Raw genomic sequence first — 19442 nt, 5'->3', positions numbered from 1 at the left:
CCCCAGAAGCGCAGCACCTTGCCGTCGTAGTGCAGGAACTGACCGAGCGTGTCCACCTTCTTGTACGGCTTCAGCGGTCGCATGGAGCGCTCATGCTGCAGGCCGGGGGGGGGGGGAGGGGCAAGCGTGAGGCACGACAGGCACGGCCTCGGACAACGCATGGCCGACTGAGGCACGTGCCAGCGCTGTGCCGCCTTCAGATGCGCCTCCTACCATGTATGTGAACTGTGGCGCTTGAAAGACAGCAACTGGAACTGACGAGCTGTGGCAAGGTGTTGTCTGTAACGCGTTTGGAAACCGCACTGAACCTCGGCCATGCATAGGTGGAGCCCATGACGCTTGCCAGGAGGACCGCGGGAAGCGACCAGCCTGCCGAATAGGACGGGGTCGACGGGGTTAGTGGCGGACATGCCGCGACGACTATGGGAGTACCTGGCCGCAGGGAAGCGACCAGCCCGCCGAATAGGACGGGGTCGACGGGGTTAGTGGCGGACATGCCGCGACGACTATGGGAGTACCTGGCCGTAGGGTAGGGCAGTCAGCCGAATAGGACGGGGTCGACGGGGTTAGTGGCGGACATGCCGCGACGACTATGGGAGTACCTGGCCGTAGGGTAGGGCAGTCAGCCGAATAGGACGGGGTCGACGGGGTTAGTGGCGGACATGCCGCAACGACTATGGGAGAACCTGGCCGTAGGGTAGGGCAGTCAGCCAAATAGTACGGGGTCGACGGGGTTAGTGGCGGATATGCCGCGACGACTATGGAGTACCTGGCCGTAGGGAAGGGCAATCAGTCGACGGCAGAATCGGCGATGGATCCTCTGCAGCTTACAGCTGGCACATGCCAAAGCTGGCAAAGCCATCACCCGAACGTGAAGAGCGGGCCGGCAGTCGTCTCCGCCCCAACCCACCCGCGCCCCACACACGCCGCGCCGCAACTCACGTCGTTCCTCGTCTCCATGTAGGCATCGCTGGGAATGCACGTGTCCGGGTTGACACGCACACCCAGCTTGGCGAGGAAGTTGCGCGTGAACTGGTCGCAAGAGGTGACGTGGTAGGTGGTGCCGTACAGCACCAGGTCACGGCCCACGTTCAGGTGCTCGATCGTGTAGAACTCGAAGTCGTCCGGCTCCGGCAGCGGCACCCGTGGCGGTGCAGCAGCGTGCCTGCACACGGCGTTGGCCAAGGGTTCGTCTCTGACGACGCGGGGCGCCGCGACCGCAAACACTACGGGACAACGGCAGTGCTGCACTGAATCCAGCCCTCGTCCACGTGTCGTAGTGTTGCAAGCCAGGTGCCCACATTGCCAAAGTTGGCCGAAATGGGTATTTGAAATCGCCGCTCTGAGTCGTCGCTGCTGAGCCAATCGACCTGAACGCTCAAGCCCGCCCTGTGACCCCCTCACCCTGCGGCAGCTGGCTGTTCTTCCACTTGGACTCGATCACCTCGATGGTGTCGTCCTCCAGGTAGAAGTGGATCTTGACGGTGCGCACGCGGCTTCGTTCGACCTGCGAGTTCTGCACGCGGTCGATGTAGTAGCCGCGGAAGCGCAGCACCTGCCCGGTCGCGACGCCGTCAGTACTGAGCGCGCCGGCAACTGGCATGCGAAGCCGTCCAACAGCCAGTCTCGACTATTCGAAAGACGTGGGATCGCAGACAGATCATTTGAGTCCGCTCACCTGCCTGTCTTATCGACGTACAGTTTAGGGGAAGCGTGTAAGGTCGCACATTCCAAAAGATGGTCATCCACGCTTTGACGCTCCCTTCTGTTGTTAATGGATGACTTTGGTCCCGGTTTACGATTATTGATGACTCCCCATCCGTGCTACATCTGGTCGACGGCGTCATTGACTAATGAGCCAGCTGACCCACCGTACCAACCGGTCGATAGCCGCAGCTCAGAGCTCGTAGTAGTTCGCAGGTAGGCCCCGTCGACCGCACCGACCGAGCCCCAGCTCACCGTGAGCTTGGCAGGCTCACCGGCTAGTCCGGCCCTTCCTTCCCACCGCAGGCCTTGCCGCGGCGTCACCTGTTTGTCGAAGGCGACCCAGGCGGGCAGGCCGGGCCCGGCCGTGCGAGGATAGAAGCTGTGACGCGGGATGCGCTTGGTCCAGCCAGGCCGTGGCAGGTCCCGGCTGGCGATCTCCTTTCGGCAGCACCGGGGCGGAGGTCAACAGAGAGGTCAGCAGAGGTGGAGGTCAGCAAGGGCGGAGGTCAGCAGGGGTGGAGGGGTCAGCCGGTGCGGGACGAGGCCAGGGGGGATCGGCGAGTGGTGTAAGGCGTAAGGGGCCGAGACTGGGGAGGGGTCAGCGAGCTGTGGAAGACGGAACGGGAGAAAAGAAGAGTGAAGCGGGACGAGGTCAAACGGCGCACGGTGCTGGCTTTGGAATTTAATGTCAGATGTAGCACGCTCCAATGCGACGCTGCGACACCCGCTGCTGAATTGATGCACCCTGTTGTACTATCGGGTAACAGTGGTTACGCATTGAACAACTGTCTTAAAATGATTGTCGAGCATGTCAAAACCGTACGGAAATCAAGACACAGATCAAAATACTCACACGGGGCCTTCCCAAACGGCATGAACTCATAGCGTTATCAAAGCATGAGTGTGGAGTAAAACTTGCAAACCAATGCTTGCATGACAACACGCATGCACCTTGACGTACATTTTTTGCATGTTTTGTGTGACGAACAAAACATTACTCGCGCCTGATTCATAGTGAGCGCACAACGTTAAAAAGCACACGTAGTTCTAGCGATTTCAATGCCACCGAGATCCCAAGATCACAGTTTTGTCGAAACCGTTTAAAGCGGAGGGAAACGTGCGGGTTGGTGCACGCACGCAAGCACCAGCGCGTGGACGTCTTGAGTTGATTATTTTAAGCGGGACCGATCCTCTTTCCGTGGAAAACGGCCTCACCATACCCACCTGATCAATGTAAAACCTCTGATCCAACTTGAAATCAAACCGGTGAGGCAGATGGTATCCGGGCTTGAGGGAATGCATCTTCTGTATGGATGCAAAATACACGCATCACCACCGGCTATGTAGCTATTCAGGAAATGCGGAGGAATCTTATCGTTACGCATACCATTCCATCTTACTATCAACGTCTCATTTACACAAATTCCGCAAAACAGGGGCTCATTAACAAGCCAAATGTGTCTACGCTTTATGACCGCAGGTATGCATATCATGGCGTGCAAAATCCATAAATCACCCTGTCTCACACATTAACACGAGACACGCCCCTTTACTCGGCCTCGGAGATTCAAACGGCTATGTTCCCAGTTATACAAACATGATATCGAGCAAAGCAGTGAGAGATATGGTTTACGCACCTTTCCGATTTCTGAGTATCCTGGGATGAATGGTAGCGCCATTGTTTGTGTTCTGAAATGGCTGTGCAGTTGAATCACCGGGCTATTCGCGTTTGACGAATGGTGGCAGAGGACGATTATCAGTCACCCATGACACATCGTTTGTGCAGAGAAGCCTCTACATTTGCCATTCGTCTTCAAGAGCCTTCATGGTGGCGGTACCGCCGGGCCAGGGTCACATGGGCGTGCATCGTATAGCGCATTGGTGCTGGCCCTCGCCGCCCACGAGCGAACCTGCGTGGACCACGAGCGGTCCGGCTAATCTGGCAATGCAAGAGACCAAGCGGAGCCATACAGGGGTCCGCCTCCCCGCCCAGTGCGAGTCGTGGCGGCGCTGAACCAGATCACGCCGGCCCTCGCCATGCCGGGCGGGGTGAGCGCACAGCCCAGCTGCGATTGGGCCGTGACAGACCGGAAGGTATCGCGCACAGCCCAGCTGCGATTGGGCCGTGACAGACCGGAAGGTATCGTGGGAACGAACCGACGGCATCTGAGTCGGGCCCACGGGATTTGATGTTGGAAACGCCAATGCGGGCCGCGTGCGGCAGTCCGGTCCTTGCCAAGGACCCTGCCTGGTACGAGCCGCGTGCCTACCACGGGACATTACTGGTTGGGACCAGGCGTTTCCAGGCTATCGAAAGCTACTTTGGGCCTGAATGTCCTAAAATACCCAGGCAAGTTTAAAAGTTAGGACAAAATGGGCTGGTTTCCACTTATCTACGTATTTCATGTCATCACTCGTTAAAATAAGCATAATTTCATGGTAAAAGGGCTAAATTATTACGTTTCCAAATAGAGTTAAGACGAGACAAACTTTAGTGACCGGCGCACCTCGATCACCCTTACTGAAACGGCATGCATTAATCCATAATCGTAGTCCCAAGCCGAAAAGTTGTGTGTGTAGGTTGTCCCCACACAATATTCCCGTGACAGCGGTGGCTTACTACAAATCTACGCACTCAAGCACATACACAACCATCCACCTCCAGAGTGCAGCTTACCGTATCGGGAAGGTCGTTTTCAGTGTAGGATCTCAGGCTATACGCCTTTTTTATTCGATGTAAAAGGTTTAAAGCATAGTGTATGAGTCGAAAGTTTTGAATAGTATCCCGTATCCTAGAATACCGAAATTCCCCGCCCTCACAACACAAAAAATCCTGCACGATATCGCTGAATCCTCAAGCCAGCCGTTCCTAACAACCCAATTATCAACTGACGGCAATGGCGTCCTACGTTACCATGGCAACATGAAAGAACACGACAGTACTAAAATAGCACAAAAGTTACTAGGCTTGAACTGTCAGGCACCGCACGATGTTTAAGCCATCTTGTACCCAGCTATGATATGAACTGCATGTGGCTTTAACAAATCTCCGTTATTTTGGCTGCTACTGCGCAATATCAAGATACGCTAGTGCGCAAATTCAGCCCTGATGGGGCCGCAACGGCTTTGCAATGGCTGACGGGGCAATGGAAGCGAGAAAAACATTCCAAAAGAGAACTTGTGAGCACACTTGCGGTAGCGTAATTGTACTTATCAAGGCCATAGAAGCAGTGGTGCTCATATTAACCCTTACTCTACGAGGGGCCTCCAGGCCACAAAAGGGTTTTCCCGTAATCACGGTGTCATAGTGCCTTGGTAACAACTACTTCCCGGCTTTGAACACGGCAGTGAAACTTTTTCTTTTTTCTGATATCTTTTATTTCCGATATTTCTGATATCTGATATAAAAAGTGTCTGATATCGATGACTCATGCTCTTTGACTTCTTGTGGAAGTACTGAAGGTTGCATTTTGCTACAACATGATTGGCATTTATTTCCCGCAGAAAGTGCACTTCAAAGGTTGTATTCACTGTTTTTCTTTAAACGGAGTGTTCCGACATTTGTATCGTTTTTTTAATTGGAATAGCCATCTTAAAGATTGTTCGTCGCAGTTCACAGCCCTGCCGCTCTTAAGACATAAAGCCGCACTAATTTCTGAGGTAATCACCCGCGAATATGTACAGACTATTTTGGGGAGACTATTTCAAGGTCCCCCAAGGTCCTAATAGCGTCATTCAAATCCTGCCACTTCATTAGTCATGCAGCGATCAAGGCCAAGACAATATAATGGTCGAGTCGTTCATATATGACGTTCATATGCGTTGAAACGCATAATGTTCATATCCTCTTTGCGCCGCTCGTGAGCACGCTTTCCAAATATGACAACCGTCAACTGGCTCTCAATCAGCACTGCAAGGTGCGACGACGCAATCAAGCAATGGCGTATTAACAGACCTTTTTACTAAACAGAAAAGTTGTGTTGTCCAGGTTTTTTAGTTGTTTAGTTTAGTTCTTTAGTTGTTTAGTAGTTCAGTCGTAGTTGAGTTTAGTTTTTCTAGTCGAGTTTGTTGAGTTTTTTCCACTTCAGAGGATCTCAAAAGTTACATGTCAGCTTATTCCATCACATCTGGTACCTGCCTCAAAATCTTCACACGTGGAACATTCCCTTACTTCGGCACTCTGAGGTAGTTAGCTATCGCCCCGGGTCCCTCACGCATGGCCAAGGCGAGAAGAAAAAACAAACGCTCGTAAAGTGGAGATCAAAACCCGTATTTATAAGCGGCCGAAGTCAAGCACAGCGCAAGGGAAGTGCGCGGGGCATACCGGCGACATTACTCCACTTCTGCTGTCTCAACCACGGCTAGGTTTTCTCCTCCGATGTCTGTGACATGTCATTCACCAAATAACTCAATATCCGTTTATTTCCTAACTGTCATCAGGCGAGCTAAAGCGCATGTGCTCCACAAAGTGGCGTATGAAAACAACCACCGATGCCAGCTGGTAGAAAAATCGTTGTAACAGATCGACAATCCTAGGCACTGCATGACACACTGGCAAGTTTGAGAGTTAGTGCGGCAGGGCCTCTTTATTCCCGAGTTATCAGACTGAAGTTATTGGCGAGTCGAGCCACCTGCCAGAAAAAAAAATACAGCGCATAGCCGCAGAATTGCGGCAGGAATCAAATTCCGACCCCCACATATCAATGCCACTCCGCTGCATAGATTAATGGAGTGCTGAAAACCGCGGCTGATACAATCTGCGCGCGGCCACCTATCCGAAATACATCACCACTACTGATATGGCGCCAAGTTCATCACGGTGACCTATGTGACAAACATCTGAATATGCGCGAGGCAGGCGGACCCAAGCGCGTTACGGATGGCCAGACAGGGACTTGGCAACCGGGCAAATCCAGGCAGAGAAAATCAGCATCCGAGACCTTTGTCGGCAAACGCGGACCAAAAATAAGTCTTCCCGGACAGCGTGGTCCGCTCCAACGCTCAGCAGTTCACTTCACTCCAGCACGCCCGCGCGGACACCCGGCCGCGCAGACACGCCCGTTCGCGGTGTCTCCAGCGTCCACCACGACACCGCACACCCCCGTCGCCGCATCACCTGCACAATCACAGTCATCGGCGTCCGGCGGCGCTCGTGCCGCGCAGAACACCCCGCTCCGGGTCACACGCGCCGGAGATGGCGCCGCTGCCGACTCCTAACGCCGGGCGCGTGGCTTTCCGTACAAAAATAGCTGGCGGCTGGCCGGCGTGGGCGTTATCTGGGCAGCTGGAAGCCGGCCGTGTCGTCCGGGCCACGCGGCAGACGGGTTACCGCTGCCGCCTCCCTGCTGCGCAGCAGCTCCACCGGCGGCGCCGCCCTGCCGACGGCGCCGGCGGCGGAGCGGTCAGACGAGCGGCGGCCACAGGTGCCGGGGCAGGGGTGCACCGGTTTACACAGAGGAGGGGCGCGACTGGCGCGTCAATCACCAGCAGTGTTTGCTTTGTGAGTGGACACAGGCGGAGCGCATGACGCAAAACTGTAGAGAAGGCATCCAGATGAGCGTGTCAATAACAGGTAGCACGGTACTAGCGAGTGCGGCGCCGTGCCAGCCAGCCGCGGCTCAGGTTTCAAATGTGGCTCAAGGGGTAGGGCCTTACTTCCACGTCGCCACGGCAGACCAGAAGAGACGTAATTTCCTGTTTCCAAACGCGGCACAAAAATCGAAAGATACACAGTCTACAGTGTACCAACGCTGTGGGCTATTCCCCACAGTTTCATCGCTGACAGCAGGCGGTCTCCAACGACGCGCCGAAATGTCGGTCGTACTGTCTGGTCCCGTCGTCTTCTCCAGTAGACCACTGCTACCCAATATTCGCTGCCGGGCCTCAGCATATTCGGCCTCTCGCTGTGGACAATACACGTAGCATGACAGGGCTGTCCATTGTACGCCAGATACGGACATGCGGAGGTCCACGGACCCGGAGCCAGGCCTCACATCTTACTAAGCTTCTCTTACTGCTTGCATCAGTGCTGTCGCAAGACGCAACGCAAGCCACAGAGCACGCAATCGACACCAGGGCGCTATTCTACCCAACATAGTACCGCACAGCCTCAAATCATCGCAACTACCAGTAGGCGACATTATGTGCGCTTCCAGTTATAAGCGCCATCGCCCGCAATCAAGGAATATCATGAACCAAACATTGTCAAAATGAGCTCCGGCCAAACACAGTGCGCTGCATGAGCTGTGTGCTACCAAGCAGTGACCTCTTGCACATAAGCAGGCGAAATGAGCCACTCAACCGGAAAACAATCAGACAACCGCGACTTCAGCACTCCTATAGGAAAGGATTTTGGAGCGTTCACTAGCGCTACAGAGACGCAGCCAGGGACACTCGCCGCCCGTCTGAGACAGCCCGGCCGCGCCTCCGCGTTACCTGCTGCAGCGACTTGGCCGGCTGACGAGCACGCTCGCCCTGGGCCGGCCGGCCGCCGAGACCCGGGTCGGGCCGCTTCAGAATGGTGATCTGCGGCTCGGCCGGCACGTACTGGGTGCGGCCCGCCTCCTCGGCCTGCACGCGCACCAGCAGGCGCTCGTGCGGCGCGGCGGCGGCGGCGGCGCGCTCGCGGGCCGTCCGCAGCTGCTCCAGCTGCCTGTCCAGCTCCTGCAGCAGCGGCACGGCGAGGTTACACACGGCGGGGAGGCTCGGCCGCCCGCGGGCGGGGAGGCCAGGTCGCCTGCGACGAGCCAGCCAGGCGCCTGCGGGCGTGGCAGCGAGGTGACCGCAGAGTGTGGGCCGCAGCTGCCCCGGGCATCACCCATGCCCAACGGGGTACTGTGGAGCCTGACCACGCAGTCGTTGAGCGACGGGCTGGAAGGACCATCGTCATACTGAGCCAGACGAGACGCACAGTACTGTCCGTTGATCTGCGCTCAACTCACATCAAACGGTGCAAAACAACAGACGACAACGAACAGGAGTGGGAAACGTTTGGCCCTGGTTATTCGTTCGCGGCCATCTTGCCGGTTTTACCACTTCTGCACCCATCGAATGCCACCAGAAATCAACGGCATGACTTTGCGTGCTCCTTGCGAATTGTGGTGTGACCAAGGCGCCCAGGTGGTCACTACCTCCTTCGTGCGATCGCGGAGCCGTGGAGCCGAAGACGGTGCCGTTCTGGTGCCGTTCGAGCAGCTTTGAATATCACGCGCCCGTTCATTGGTGGAATCACCACGGAACCACGGATGCGCCGCTGGCTGTAACCTTAGCGTCACTGTAGTTTGCTGTTATGGGTGACGGTTCCACTGCTTGAGGCGTTTAAACGGAAAGCGACAATTCCCACAGACCCGCCATGCGTCAAAGGTGGCCGCGGCACCGCCGGCTGTTTCAAAATGAGTTTGATTAATACAACGTTTCAGTTATTTCCTTTTTCCAAGCCATACGATCATACTGCATCGAATTCTTCGGCACGAATACGAAATGACAATGCAAAAGGAATGGTTTATTGCCTGTGAACAAATATGTACATTACAACTAGCCTAACAGTTCAGTCCTTTCTATCACTGAACGTTGAAGTGAGACCCTCGCCTCGAATGCACGCCAACGCGAAGTTCGCGCTCGACAATGACTCCGCGCTGTCCTGGCGCACTACTCCAAGTAGTCGAAACTGTCCGGAATCCCAAATTGCTTATCGATCGTTGCCTCCTCCATGCTGAACTTGCGCTTGCACCAGGACTTGATATTGAAGATGTTGTCGGTCCAGCGGTTAGCCGCCTCGATAGCGATGCGCGACTGCTGCCGCATGGCCTCCAGCGCCTCGGGGTCGCAGTCCTTGTACTTGGCAATCTCGGCGTCGAGCCGTGCTCGCTCCTGGCGGCGGCCGGCCAGATCCTTCAGCAGCTGGCCACGCTCGTCGTCCTCCTCCCTGCCCACGGCCGCCTCCGCCAGTTGGGCCTCAACGGTGTGCCGCTTCTGCCGCAGCTGCGCCAGCTGCTCTTCCAGCCCGGCCAGCTTATGCTGGCGCACGCCAGCGCCCTTGCTGGGAAACGCCCAAAAGTAGACGGATGTGCCGATCTTGTCCGTGTCGACAAGACCATCGTCCACCAGGCCCTGGATCACCTCCTTCACCGACTGCGACACGACGCCCTTCTCCTTCGGACCGAGCCGCTCCAGCTCCTTCAGCTGGAAGAAGTCCTGCTTCTCGTACAGCAGGTCCAGCATCCGGGTCCGCTTCTCCTCGGCGCTCACGCCCTTGCGCTTAGACATGGCCGTCCGACTACACGACCTAGCTACAGCCCGGGCTCCCTTGGCCTCAGTGACCCTCAGTCCTGGCGTCTGGCCCCGCCCAGCCAACCCTGGCGACCTCGCGTGATGGGATCCGAAGCTGTCCCGATCAGCCGCGGCGGTCCTGCGTGCTGGCGTCTGGGTGAGTCCCCTGAGCCCGTGGCTTTGCTACAGCTCTTGATCCTCCTGCACGGTGCTTGGGAGTTGGGTCAGGTCCTGCGGACGTGGAGGCGTTGCCTCTTCAGAAAATCAGCCCTCTAAACAGATGAGGGGAGACATGCCAGCAACACATCACCATACACAGTCTGGCTGGCCAAATGTGGATAATCCAAACCAACATGTGTAGTTTTCTATTCTCAGAAAACAAATTGCAGCTCTATCGACGTCTTCATGCTCAGATGAGTTCGCACAGGCTTGAAATGAGTGCAAATGTGCATGTGTATGACACAGATTCCTGCCAATGATGGGTTGTAAGCAGCCAGCATATCATAAATCACAATGTAGTTGATGTGAGCTTTTCTGCATCCTCAAAAAAGGAGGCTTTGTGGGACAAAGAGGTCAGCCACAATGCTATTTACAGAGTAGCACATAAGAACAAGAAATGAAAAAAAAAACACAAACAACAAAGGCAGGATCATCACCACATCATTTACTATGATACCAAATGGAACCCAAGCAAATTACCAAACTAATCACTAGCTTGATGGAAAAAGCTTTCATCATATGCAACAAATGACAACAATGAAAATGACAACATGAGAACAAAAATGAATGCAGCCACATGGCTTGCCAGCCCTACCTTTCATGACATGGACAACCCAACACATAGTCTTGTTATAGCGTGAAGACCACCAACCCTGGACCAACATAAATATATGGGCAATCTGAAATAATACCTAAGAGGCAATGTTGTCAGCGTTTTCCAATTCAGAGAAAAATGTCTGCTCAGGAAGTCACTATTTATCACATACCACAGAACGCCTTAATGTGATATCACGGATTTACACACTACAGGGAGCAGTTGATTTGGCATATATAATATGCCTGCTACCTGCTTCATTCAATCATCCACCAATAAGGCTACACACCTAATTTTATCCTATGGATTCTGAGTTTGTGTTGATCTGTCATTCAGCAGTAGATGTAAGCCAAAATAGCTCTATCACCTATTTTCCAGGAACTAAATAAAACCCTGATTTTTAACAAACAAATTTGTATCCCAACAAATCATTACACCATAGATATTGCTACAAATATCCTCAATTTCTGATATCTTTCAAATATCATAAACTGACAAACATCTACAATGTTTTCCACGCTATTGGTAGATGGTACCAATCACATAAATGTTGTGCACTAATTATACAACACCACCAATGGTTCCTGCTGCATTTCAGCACCACACAACCACCCTGAAGCTTTTGACATACATTCTGAACATGCTCTACTCTTGCCACACATAATGTTGCATTAAAACTACCTACTTGAAAATAAAGACAGTGAGCACACTACAACCAGGCAATTAACATCACATTTCCATTTCAGGTGTGATGGTGCAATACTGTTGTATTGGCATACATATTGGTTTAGTTTCACTTACAAAATATGGCAATTGAAATTATTGCTTCAGTAACATGCACGCACGCACACGCACGCACACACACGTAGATATAGAGAAGATAGATAGATAGAGAGATAGATGATATATATATATAGATATATATATATATATAGATATATATATATATATATATATAGAATATATTATATATATAGTACAGTGTAAGATATAGATATATATATAGAGAGAGAGAGAGAGATGAGGGAGAGAGAGAGAGAGAGAGGGAGGAGAGGAGAGAGAGATATATATAGATATATATATATATATGATATAGATATAGATATATATATATATATATATATATATATATATTATATATATTTCTGAATATCTTGCTATGAGTTATCACCGCAAGACAATAACCTACAAAACAAAGAGAGGGAATTGGAGGGACCTACTCCAGAATCTGCAGCCTCTTCCCAGCTGTCTGCAACATCAGCTTCTTCAGCACTCTGTAAAGATAACAGGTCATTAAAAAACAGTGCTGGATACACAAAGTGACACTCAGATGCAAAAATTTGCAGCTTTGATCTCCACCCAATTATGGATGAGGTACTGTAAAGCACTTATAATAATACTGTAAGTTTATTATTAAGATACTGTAAGAAATACTGCAGTACTGTAAATTAAAAGGTAGGACTTCCCATGTTATGACACAATCTACAATATCAGAGGATTTCAAATGAAATAAACATAAATATGTAAGTCATGAGTCACTACAACCTAAGCTGACACTTCCACTATAAAATCATTAGAGGATGCATAAACAATGTCACACTCCATATGACAATGGCACATGCTGAGACTAGTTCCAATAATCAACCAGCAAATTCATGATACTGGGTGTGAAATTAGGGGGTAAGAATAAGTCCCATCACAGTGCCATGCAACTATAAGGTTTAACTTGCACACCTACCCAGTAATGGTACTAATGGGAAGTGTCAATGTCAAAGATAATTATGCTATATCAACTCTTTTTAATATGTGTATCAGCTGACTAGTAATGACAGTAACCACCAATGCAAGATGCAGGTGTCTGCAATAAGTAACAAATATCAGAGCTCTCATTAAGACAGGGTTGGGCAAATTTGAAATTTGGGGCAGCTTTTTAAAGCTTGGAGGCAGATTCCTTTGATCAGAACTTGGCTGACTGACTACTAACTATTGATATCAGTGCCCTAAATCAGTATCATGCCTTGGGCATAAGCCAGTTTCATTGGGCAGAAGCTACCCCAAATTTGTCTTTCTCTGCTCAAAAGGCCATTTGGGTAGATTTCAGGCAGGTCAAAATATCTCACCAGAATTCTTGCCATTTTCTTTCCAGATTGGGTTATAGCCAGTCTGGAAAACAATCACCTGCTGCTCTAGTTGCCCATATGACACCTGCCTGTTGATGCACATGCACAAAACATAAACCAGGCTCAACTGCACCCAATTTCACAGATAAGTTTTGCCCAAAAATGCTGGAAGGTAGTTTGCTTGATATTAGCTTCCAACACAATTCCTCAACACATTCACTCATATGCTTTCACCACTTGAATGGCCCCCTGCAGTTAGTGCACCAAAAACCCTGACAAGTGACAACTTCCTATATCCTGAAAATTAGTGAAAACTCCACTTCTCCAAAATTGGGGACAATTTAAATCAAGCCATGCATGCACTGAAGATTGTTGCCACAATGTCTGCCACCTATGACGAAATGCTTGGCGTAACATGAATTTTCTCACACACTGGAGTTAGGGATTAGGGCAATACGGGAGTTAAACTTAAAAAATAGGGAATATTTCTTCCACTCACTTTTGAAAATGAAGGTTCCTACAGTTAACAATTTCAGGGTTTAAGCCACCAAAGCCTAACATCTTACCATTGGAGTCTGCTTAACAGAGACCCCAGCCAAACCCGCCGCAGAGGAATTGACCGATGGGCGGATTCTCCCAAGCAAGCTGGAATCTTCTTGCGGCAGTCTTAATACTTTTTTACGCACCTCCACTATAGAGAAGACAGTATTTCATATTAGAGACGTTTTCCACAAGCAGCACTCATGCAGTCACCCATGTAGAACCAGCCGCCACTACTCTTTTCTACAAAATCCTAAAAATTGAGCACCAGGCAAATCGAGCACAGAATTACAGTGGAGCAATGGATATGCGTCACCAACGGAAAAAGGGGAACGGGCGCCAAAAGCGGCGGTTTGGTCTGCCTTCCGTAATCAACAATAATAGATAATCCTATCGCCTTCCACTTCACAGACTAACAGATTTAGGTACGAATTGAGAATAAAGTGGACATTCCCATTATTAGGTTTAAGAACGCATATCAATTACAGATCAGTTTAACAAAGGCATAATCTCAGACGATTTTGCAAGGGTATGACGCAAAAATATTATAATCGTTCTAGCACGGAGCTTCGCCACTTACGTCATTAAGATTGGACGCCAATACGTTGCCAAAGAAGCTTTGTCCATCTGCTTAATTATTCTAGACTGAGCTCGAGCGAACATGTTTACGGTTCTTCTACGCTTGTTTTGGCGCTCTCTGGCATTTGACCTCTATTTCAGTCAGGCTATCGAACATGGCGCCGCCTATAAAGATGGGCGCCACTGCGGGCTTGCTCCGGTATGCCAGGGGTCAGGCTACTACTCATCTCATCCCAGTACAAACTCATCCCTGGGTATGCTTTATCTAGTTTTAGTACGCAAAATGGTAGGGAGAAGCGATTAACCATGAAGTGCGCACTGACCCAAGTGTTCTTAGAAAATTATATGTGAGCTTTGATGATTGTGTGACAAGGTATGCGCGCAAAGTTCGCACGGAAAGGTTTGCAAGCAAGCATGCGGATGCGAATGGTGTGAAGAGCTTACGCAAGCAAACTATCTGTGATCACGGCAGTTCGCTGGGATAAAAGCTCGTGTAGAAAAGGTTGTTTGCGAGAAGTAGCATGAATGCAACCATATGTGAGCAATTGTACGTGCGTCGACGCGTGGTTTCCATTAGCAACGCCTTAATGATACGAGCATTCATTTTTGTCTTCAAGCCATTTGAAGTTACTAAAAAATCTCAGTTTGCCCAGAATCCACTTGGGCTCCACTCCCTTACGTTGCTATTGCCTGCATGATAGCAAATTATAAATGATAAATGCTTCTAAATCATGTCTGTCGTCACATTTCTTTTCCCATTACCCAAAACGAGTCTCACTGATCAATTACATGGTTCAAATGTGATTCGGTAAAATGACGTTCTGGCACAACTAAGCTCAGAGCGTCGAAAAGTAGCTTTAATCCAACTGAATTCATTACGGACATAGGCTATTTCACTTGACTTTATTGAGGCAATGCCATTGACTGGTAATGGAACGATTTTTCAAAGCGAAAACAATTGCGGGCCTTGTGGCTGAACTTAATTGAGGCAATGCCATTGACTGGTACTGGAACAATTTTTCAAAGCAAAAACAATTGCGGGCCTCGTGGTTATCGCAGTATCAGGAATTCAGGGTAAAATGCGGAATGTACACTTGTGGGAACATTGCGAACACTACGAAGTACTTATTTTCGATACTCATGTTGGTTTGCTTGCTTTACTACTCCTGGCATCTGATCGCGTATATCATAAGTTTGCGATTCATATGATCGCTTGTTTGCAGTTTCCGGAGAGCTTAAGGCCTCGAGACCTTCCAGAAATCCTTTGGTCTGTTATCAGCGCACGTACTCTCGATGATGTATTCGCTTTCGATAGCGTCTGCGGGCATGTACGTGACGTGATCTTAGGGCTTTCTCTCGTACTGTGGTACACGAATACGTGCTTGAGAGCAGTCCGGGCGTCGTTTTTCATTGTGCTATTGATATGGTGATGTCTAGACTGCATTTATTCGATTCCCCAAGCTCGTAACGACGGGCGCATTTATGCATGTGGGATGTGTTTATGTCGGTGAAACATTTACGATCAAGCAAATATGACCGTTTTCAATTAGTTTGCTACTTTGCAATGCCTGTAGAACTGGGGTAGTATGCAGATTCCTGGAGTCGAGGCCAATTAAGGAGAAGAAAGGTCACGCTAGCTCAGACAGATCTGATGGTTGTGATTTCAGCTGACCACAGAGCCTTTCTTCGCATAGCTGGATCCCGTCCTTAAAAAAAATTGCATGCACAGGGCGGGCTAGAAAATAGCAAAACTCGAGTACGAATGGATGTGAAATCACATTACATCCGCACCATTTCTGCTGTTCTAGGCGCGTTTTTGGCAATTAGAGCAAGGCCGCATAATAATTACGGGAAACATTTCCACTTTTGTCAGTGTGACTATATTGACATTGCACGCACATAGGACATCTGATAGCACCAAACATTCGCACCGGACGTCCGCCCTCATATGCGTAAATAATTGGCCAACCCGTTGAGCTGTCCCTCTCACAGAAAAACGCTCGGTGAGGGTTGATCGTTTACTGATCGAAACTGAGCACATCAAAATACTCTGGCAACTGGCAGTTGGTACATCATCGGCCAGTTAGAAGCTGAATGCCGACACCTAGCAATCCATCCGCAGCGCCCATCTGACGGCGTCGCATAGATAAGCTCGTGCTACAATGTTTTGGCCGGGCGGGGCCGCCGCACCCCACCGCCCGCGCCACTCCCGGGCGCTGCGCACCAGCACGTGCACGAGGGCGGCCGGCACGCGCGAGGGCCGCGGCCCGCTCAGCACGTGCGTCACAGTCGGAGGACCAGGGCCCGACCGAGTGTGACCTCCTCACACGAACACAAACGGCACCACCCGCCGGCCCGTCCGCACGCTAAACCTACAGCACGTTAGTCAAGCGCTTACATTTCGCACCGCAAGGCGGCGGCAGTGTTGGCGGTACGAGAAAGAGGGGGAGGGGAGGTCACCGTGAGAGCGTTCCTGACCGGCCGCTCCGGATTGCTGAGCGCGGTCGGCGACTGGCAGTGTTGGCAGCGTCTCGGAGTGACTAGAGCCGCGGCGGAGGGGACGAACGAGAACCGGGGCGCCGCAGGCGGCTGCGGGTTTGTACGGTCCGACCCGGGCCGGCGGCCGCGCGCGCGCGCTATCACAGCGGCCGCTCAGGCGCCGCGGATGCACACCTGGCAGCGCGACAACGCGCGGAGCGCAGGTTGCCCGCCTTGAGCGTGGCGCTGCGCGGCCGGCCAAACTGCTCGTCGTCGTCGATGGTAGCCAGCCAGAAGGAGAACTTGTTGGCGAAGTAGTGGCAAGAGCCGCGCGCGCCGCTGCACTCGATTGAAGGGCGTGCACGGAAGTCCTCCAGGCAGGAGCCGGGCGAGGAGAGCGACTGGCCGCCGCCCTCGGCGCCGGCCGCCGGTGTGCTGCCGGGCGCGGGTCACGACGTGTCAGGGCGTGTCATGATGTGTCGGCGCCCAGGGCGTAGGTCGAGACGCTCGCGGCGCACGGCAGTAAGCACATACACTTGAGGAAAAGTTATCAACAGCGCGATAAAAATCGGAAAAATCGATTCAGTACTGAATGCAATCAAACCGTTGTGCTCAAGCTAAGAGGCAGCTGCAAATATCCATAAAGGGTACAGATTCTAGATATCCATGGCCGGCGCTCACCATGGCGAACGAGTATCCAATCCTATTACCGTCCCAGCCTTGCGGACACTCGGGAATGTTCAGAGGACTGGCTGTTGTACGGCCATGACGTTAGAGGGCGCTTCGCACACCACACATCTGAAACAGAGCCGCCGCAGGTCAGGCATACTGACACAACAGGTCAGACTCACTGCCGACACGCCTCGCACACCACGCATCTGAAACAGAGCCGCCCGCAAGTCAGGCATACTGACACGACAGGTCAGACTCACTGCCGACACGCCTCGTACACCACGCATCTGAAACAGAGCCGCCGCAAGTCAGGCATACTGGCACGACAGGTCAGACTCACTGCTGACACGCCTCGTACACCACGCATCTGGAACAGGGGCCGCCGCAGGTCAGGCATACTGACACGACAGGTCAGACTCACTGTCGACACGCCTCGCACACCCACGCATCTGAAACAGAGCCGCCGCAGGTGAGGCATGCTGACACGACAGGTCAGACTCACTGCGACACGCCTCGGCACACCACGCATCTGAACAGAGCCGCCCGCAAGTCAGGCATACCTGACACAACAGGTCAGACTCACTGCCGACACGCCTCGCACACCACGCATCTGAAACAGAGCCGCCGCAGGTCAGGCGTACTGACACGACAGGTCAGACTCACTGCCGACACGTCTCGCACACCACGCATCTGAAACAGAGCCGCCGCAGGTCAGGCGTACTGACACGACAGGTCAGACTCACTGCCGACACGCCTCGCACACCACGCATCTGAAACAGAGCCGCCGCAGGTCAGGCGTAACTGACACAACAGGTTAGACACACCGCCAATTACGCCTCGGAGTCAATGCAGAGATTTCCTGGGCGACACACACCATCACACATTACGGCGAGCATACGCTAGCTAGCCGTACATTTCTCATGGACAGTCAAATATAAAATACCCCATGAGACCAAGCCGGCCCTAGAAATAAAACGGGACAAGCGGAAATTGTCCAACGGCTATGCAGAGCTTATGCAGAGCTTATCCAAATGCTGCTGCATGCACAAAATGCATGTCCAAACAGCAGTAATGAAGAGCACCCCTCGTTGATTTCACGGTCAGCTGCACGCGGGCGTGACCGGACCCTGAGAGGGTCACTGACCTGGAGATGTACTCGCGAATGGCAGTGTTGGACACAGGCATCATCGGGATGGGCGCGTTGGTAGACAGCCAGTAGGACTTGTCGTTGCGGCTGGCGTAGTTACAGACGTTGTTCATATCGCAGAACATGAACGGCATGGTACTGAAGCGTTTCACACAGGAACCGGCAAAGCCTGCGAACATGGGCAGGAGGTGTGAACAAAACAGGAGGCACAGGACACGTCTCGGGCGATTCGTGAACTCAAATTTGGACTCCGGTGAAGCGTCTGTGATCATCAGGTCATCAGGGAAAATATGTCGCACTTCCTGGCGCCCGCGTCTGCGTGTATATTTACTCAAAGCAGTTTTTGCCCGTCTAGACACTTTTTTGTTCGTAGCCGCTTGAAGCTATCATCTCCAGTTCTCCTTTTTTGTCACTCGGTCTATTTCTCCTGCCAAAGTTTACACGCCAGGCCTTCAGACCCGTTCAAGCTTCCTCGCCCGCCCCACGCCAGCACTCTCCAAGCACTCCGGCGCCAGAGGGAGCCCGCGGCTGCCCTCCCACCACCTGGGTCGGAGCCGCCGCCCGCATCCATCCCGCCACCTACCGAGGTCCTGGTGGTGTGCCTTCTCGTTGCCTTCGATGTAGAGCAGCGAGTAGCCGTCCCAGAGTCGGATGTGGCCGGGCTCGCAGCGCGGCACGCTCGAAGTCTGGCTGTGACGCACCAGCAGAATGCCGGTCAAGTAGTCCGGGGAGGCCGAGCACTCCAGGCCCGGGTCACCCTTCTCGCCGGGCGCGCCCTGGCTGCCCTGCGGCACAGCGGCGGGCGCCGGTTGGTGGAGTTGTGCAGCGTGCGGCTGGTGATAGCGACCATAATTTCGGGCGGAATGGAAGAAATGGGGCGCACTTCTTCCAGCAGGGATGCGCTCGTGTTTACGGGTGGCAGCGCAGAGGTGTTACAGGCACGGAATTGTTAGCCTGCATTCACGGCTGTGTCTGCTGACAGGTCGGCGATCATGTGCAATCACCTGCAATTGTTTGATTAATTGCAACGCAGATACCAGGGGACAAAAAAGCGTCCAAGAGCAATGCAGCACAAAAATACATTGAAACAACGGCTACCACTTATTTGCTAGCACGA

At 52.2% G+C, this 19442-nt stretch overlaps 3 protein-coding genes across 4 annotated transcripts; all 3 read right to left on the bottom strand.

The window, feature by feature from the left end:
• Positions 1-1091: 1091 nt before the first annotated feature.
• LOC119102183 (EF-hand domain-containing family member C2-like) lies at positions 1092-4439 on the bottom strand. The gene is made up of 6 exons (XM_037225531.1): positions 4385-4439; positions 3345-3426; positions 2932-3012; positions 2029-2145; positions 1405-1555; positions 1092-1165 (listed from the first exon to the last, which is right to left on the bottom strand). Exons 2-6 carry the CDS (start codon positions 3384-3386, stop codon positions 1092-1094), a joined length of 465 nt encoding a protein of 154 aa, XP_037081426.1. The 5' UTR covers positions 3387-3426; positions 4385-4439.
• A 4912-nt stretch (positions 4440-9351) lies between these two features.
• On the bottom strand, positions 9352-13489 carry LOC119102184 (meiotic nuclear division protein 1 homolog). Of its 2 annotated transcripts, none has more exons than XM_037225532.1 (3): positions 13476-13489; positions 12010-12063; positions 9352-10206 (listed from the first exon to the last, which is right to left on the bottom strand). In XM_037225532.1, exon 3 carries the CDS (start codon positions 9970-9972, stop codon positions 9355-9357), a length of 618 nt encoding a protein of 205 aa, XP_037081427.1. In that variant the 5' UTR covers positions 9973-10206; positions 12010-12063; positions 13476-13489; the 3' UTR covers positions 9352-9354. The 2 variants fall into 2 exon arrangements, with proteins under 2 accessions (XP_037081427.1, XP_037081428.1); XM_037225533.1 differs by lacking the exon at positions 13476-13489 and adding an exon at positions 12910-12952.
• Positions 13490-16680: 3191 nt separating this feature from the next.
• Positions 16681-19319, bottom strand: LOC119102182 (collagen alpha-2(IV) chain-like). The gene is made up of 9 exons (XM_037225530.1): positions 19290-19319; positions 18909-19110; positions 18323-18494; positions 17922-17948; positions 17842-17868; positions 17519-17545; positions 17268-17304; positions 16740-16919; positions 16681-16701 (listed from the first exon to the last, which is right to left on the bottom strand). Exons 1-9 carry the CDS (start codon positions 19317-19319, stop codon positions 16681-16683), a joined length of 723 nt encoding a protein of 240 aa, XP_037081425.1.
• Between the last annotated feature and the right edge of the window lie 123 nt (positions 19320-19442).

This window comes from Pollicipes pollicipes, unplaced genomic scaffold (genome assembly GCF_011947565.3).
Source record: "Pollicipes pollicipes isolate AB1234 unplaced genomic scaffold, Ppol_2.1 Scaffold_5715;HRSCAF=6762_pilon_pilon_pilon, whole genome shotgun sequence".
Lineage (NCBI taxonomy): Eukaryota > Metazoa > Arthropoda > Thecostraca > Pollicipedomorpha > Pollicipedidae > Pollicipes > Pollicipes pollicipes.
Note: the sequence above shows the minus strand (reverse complement) of the source record. Positions and strands in the feature narration are given on the sequence as shown.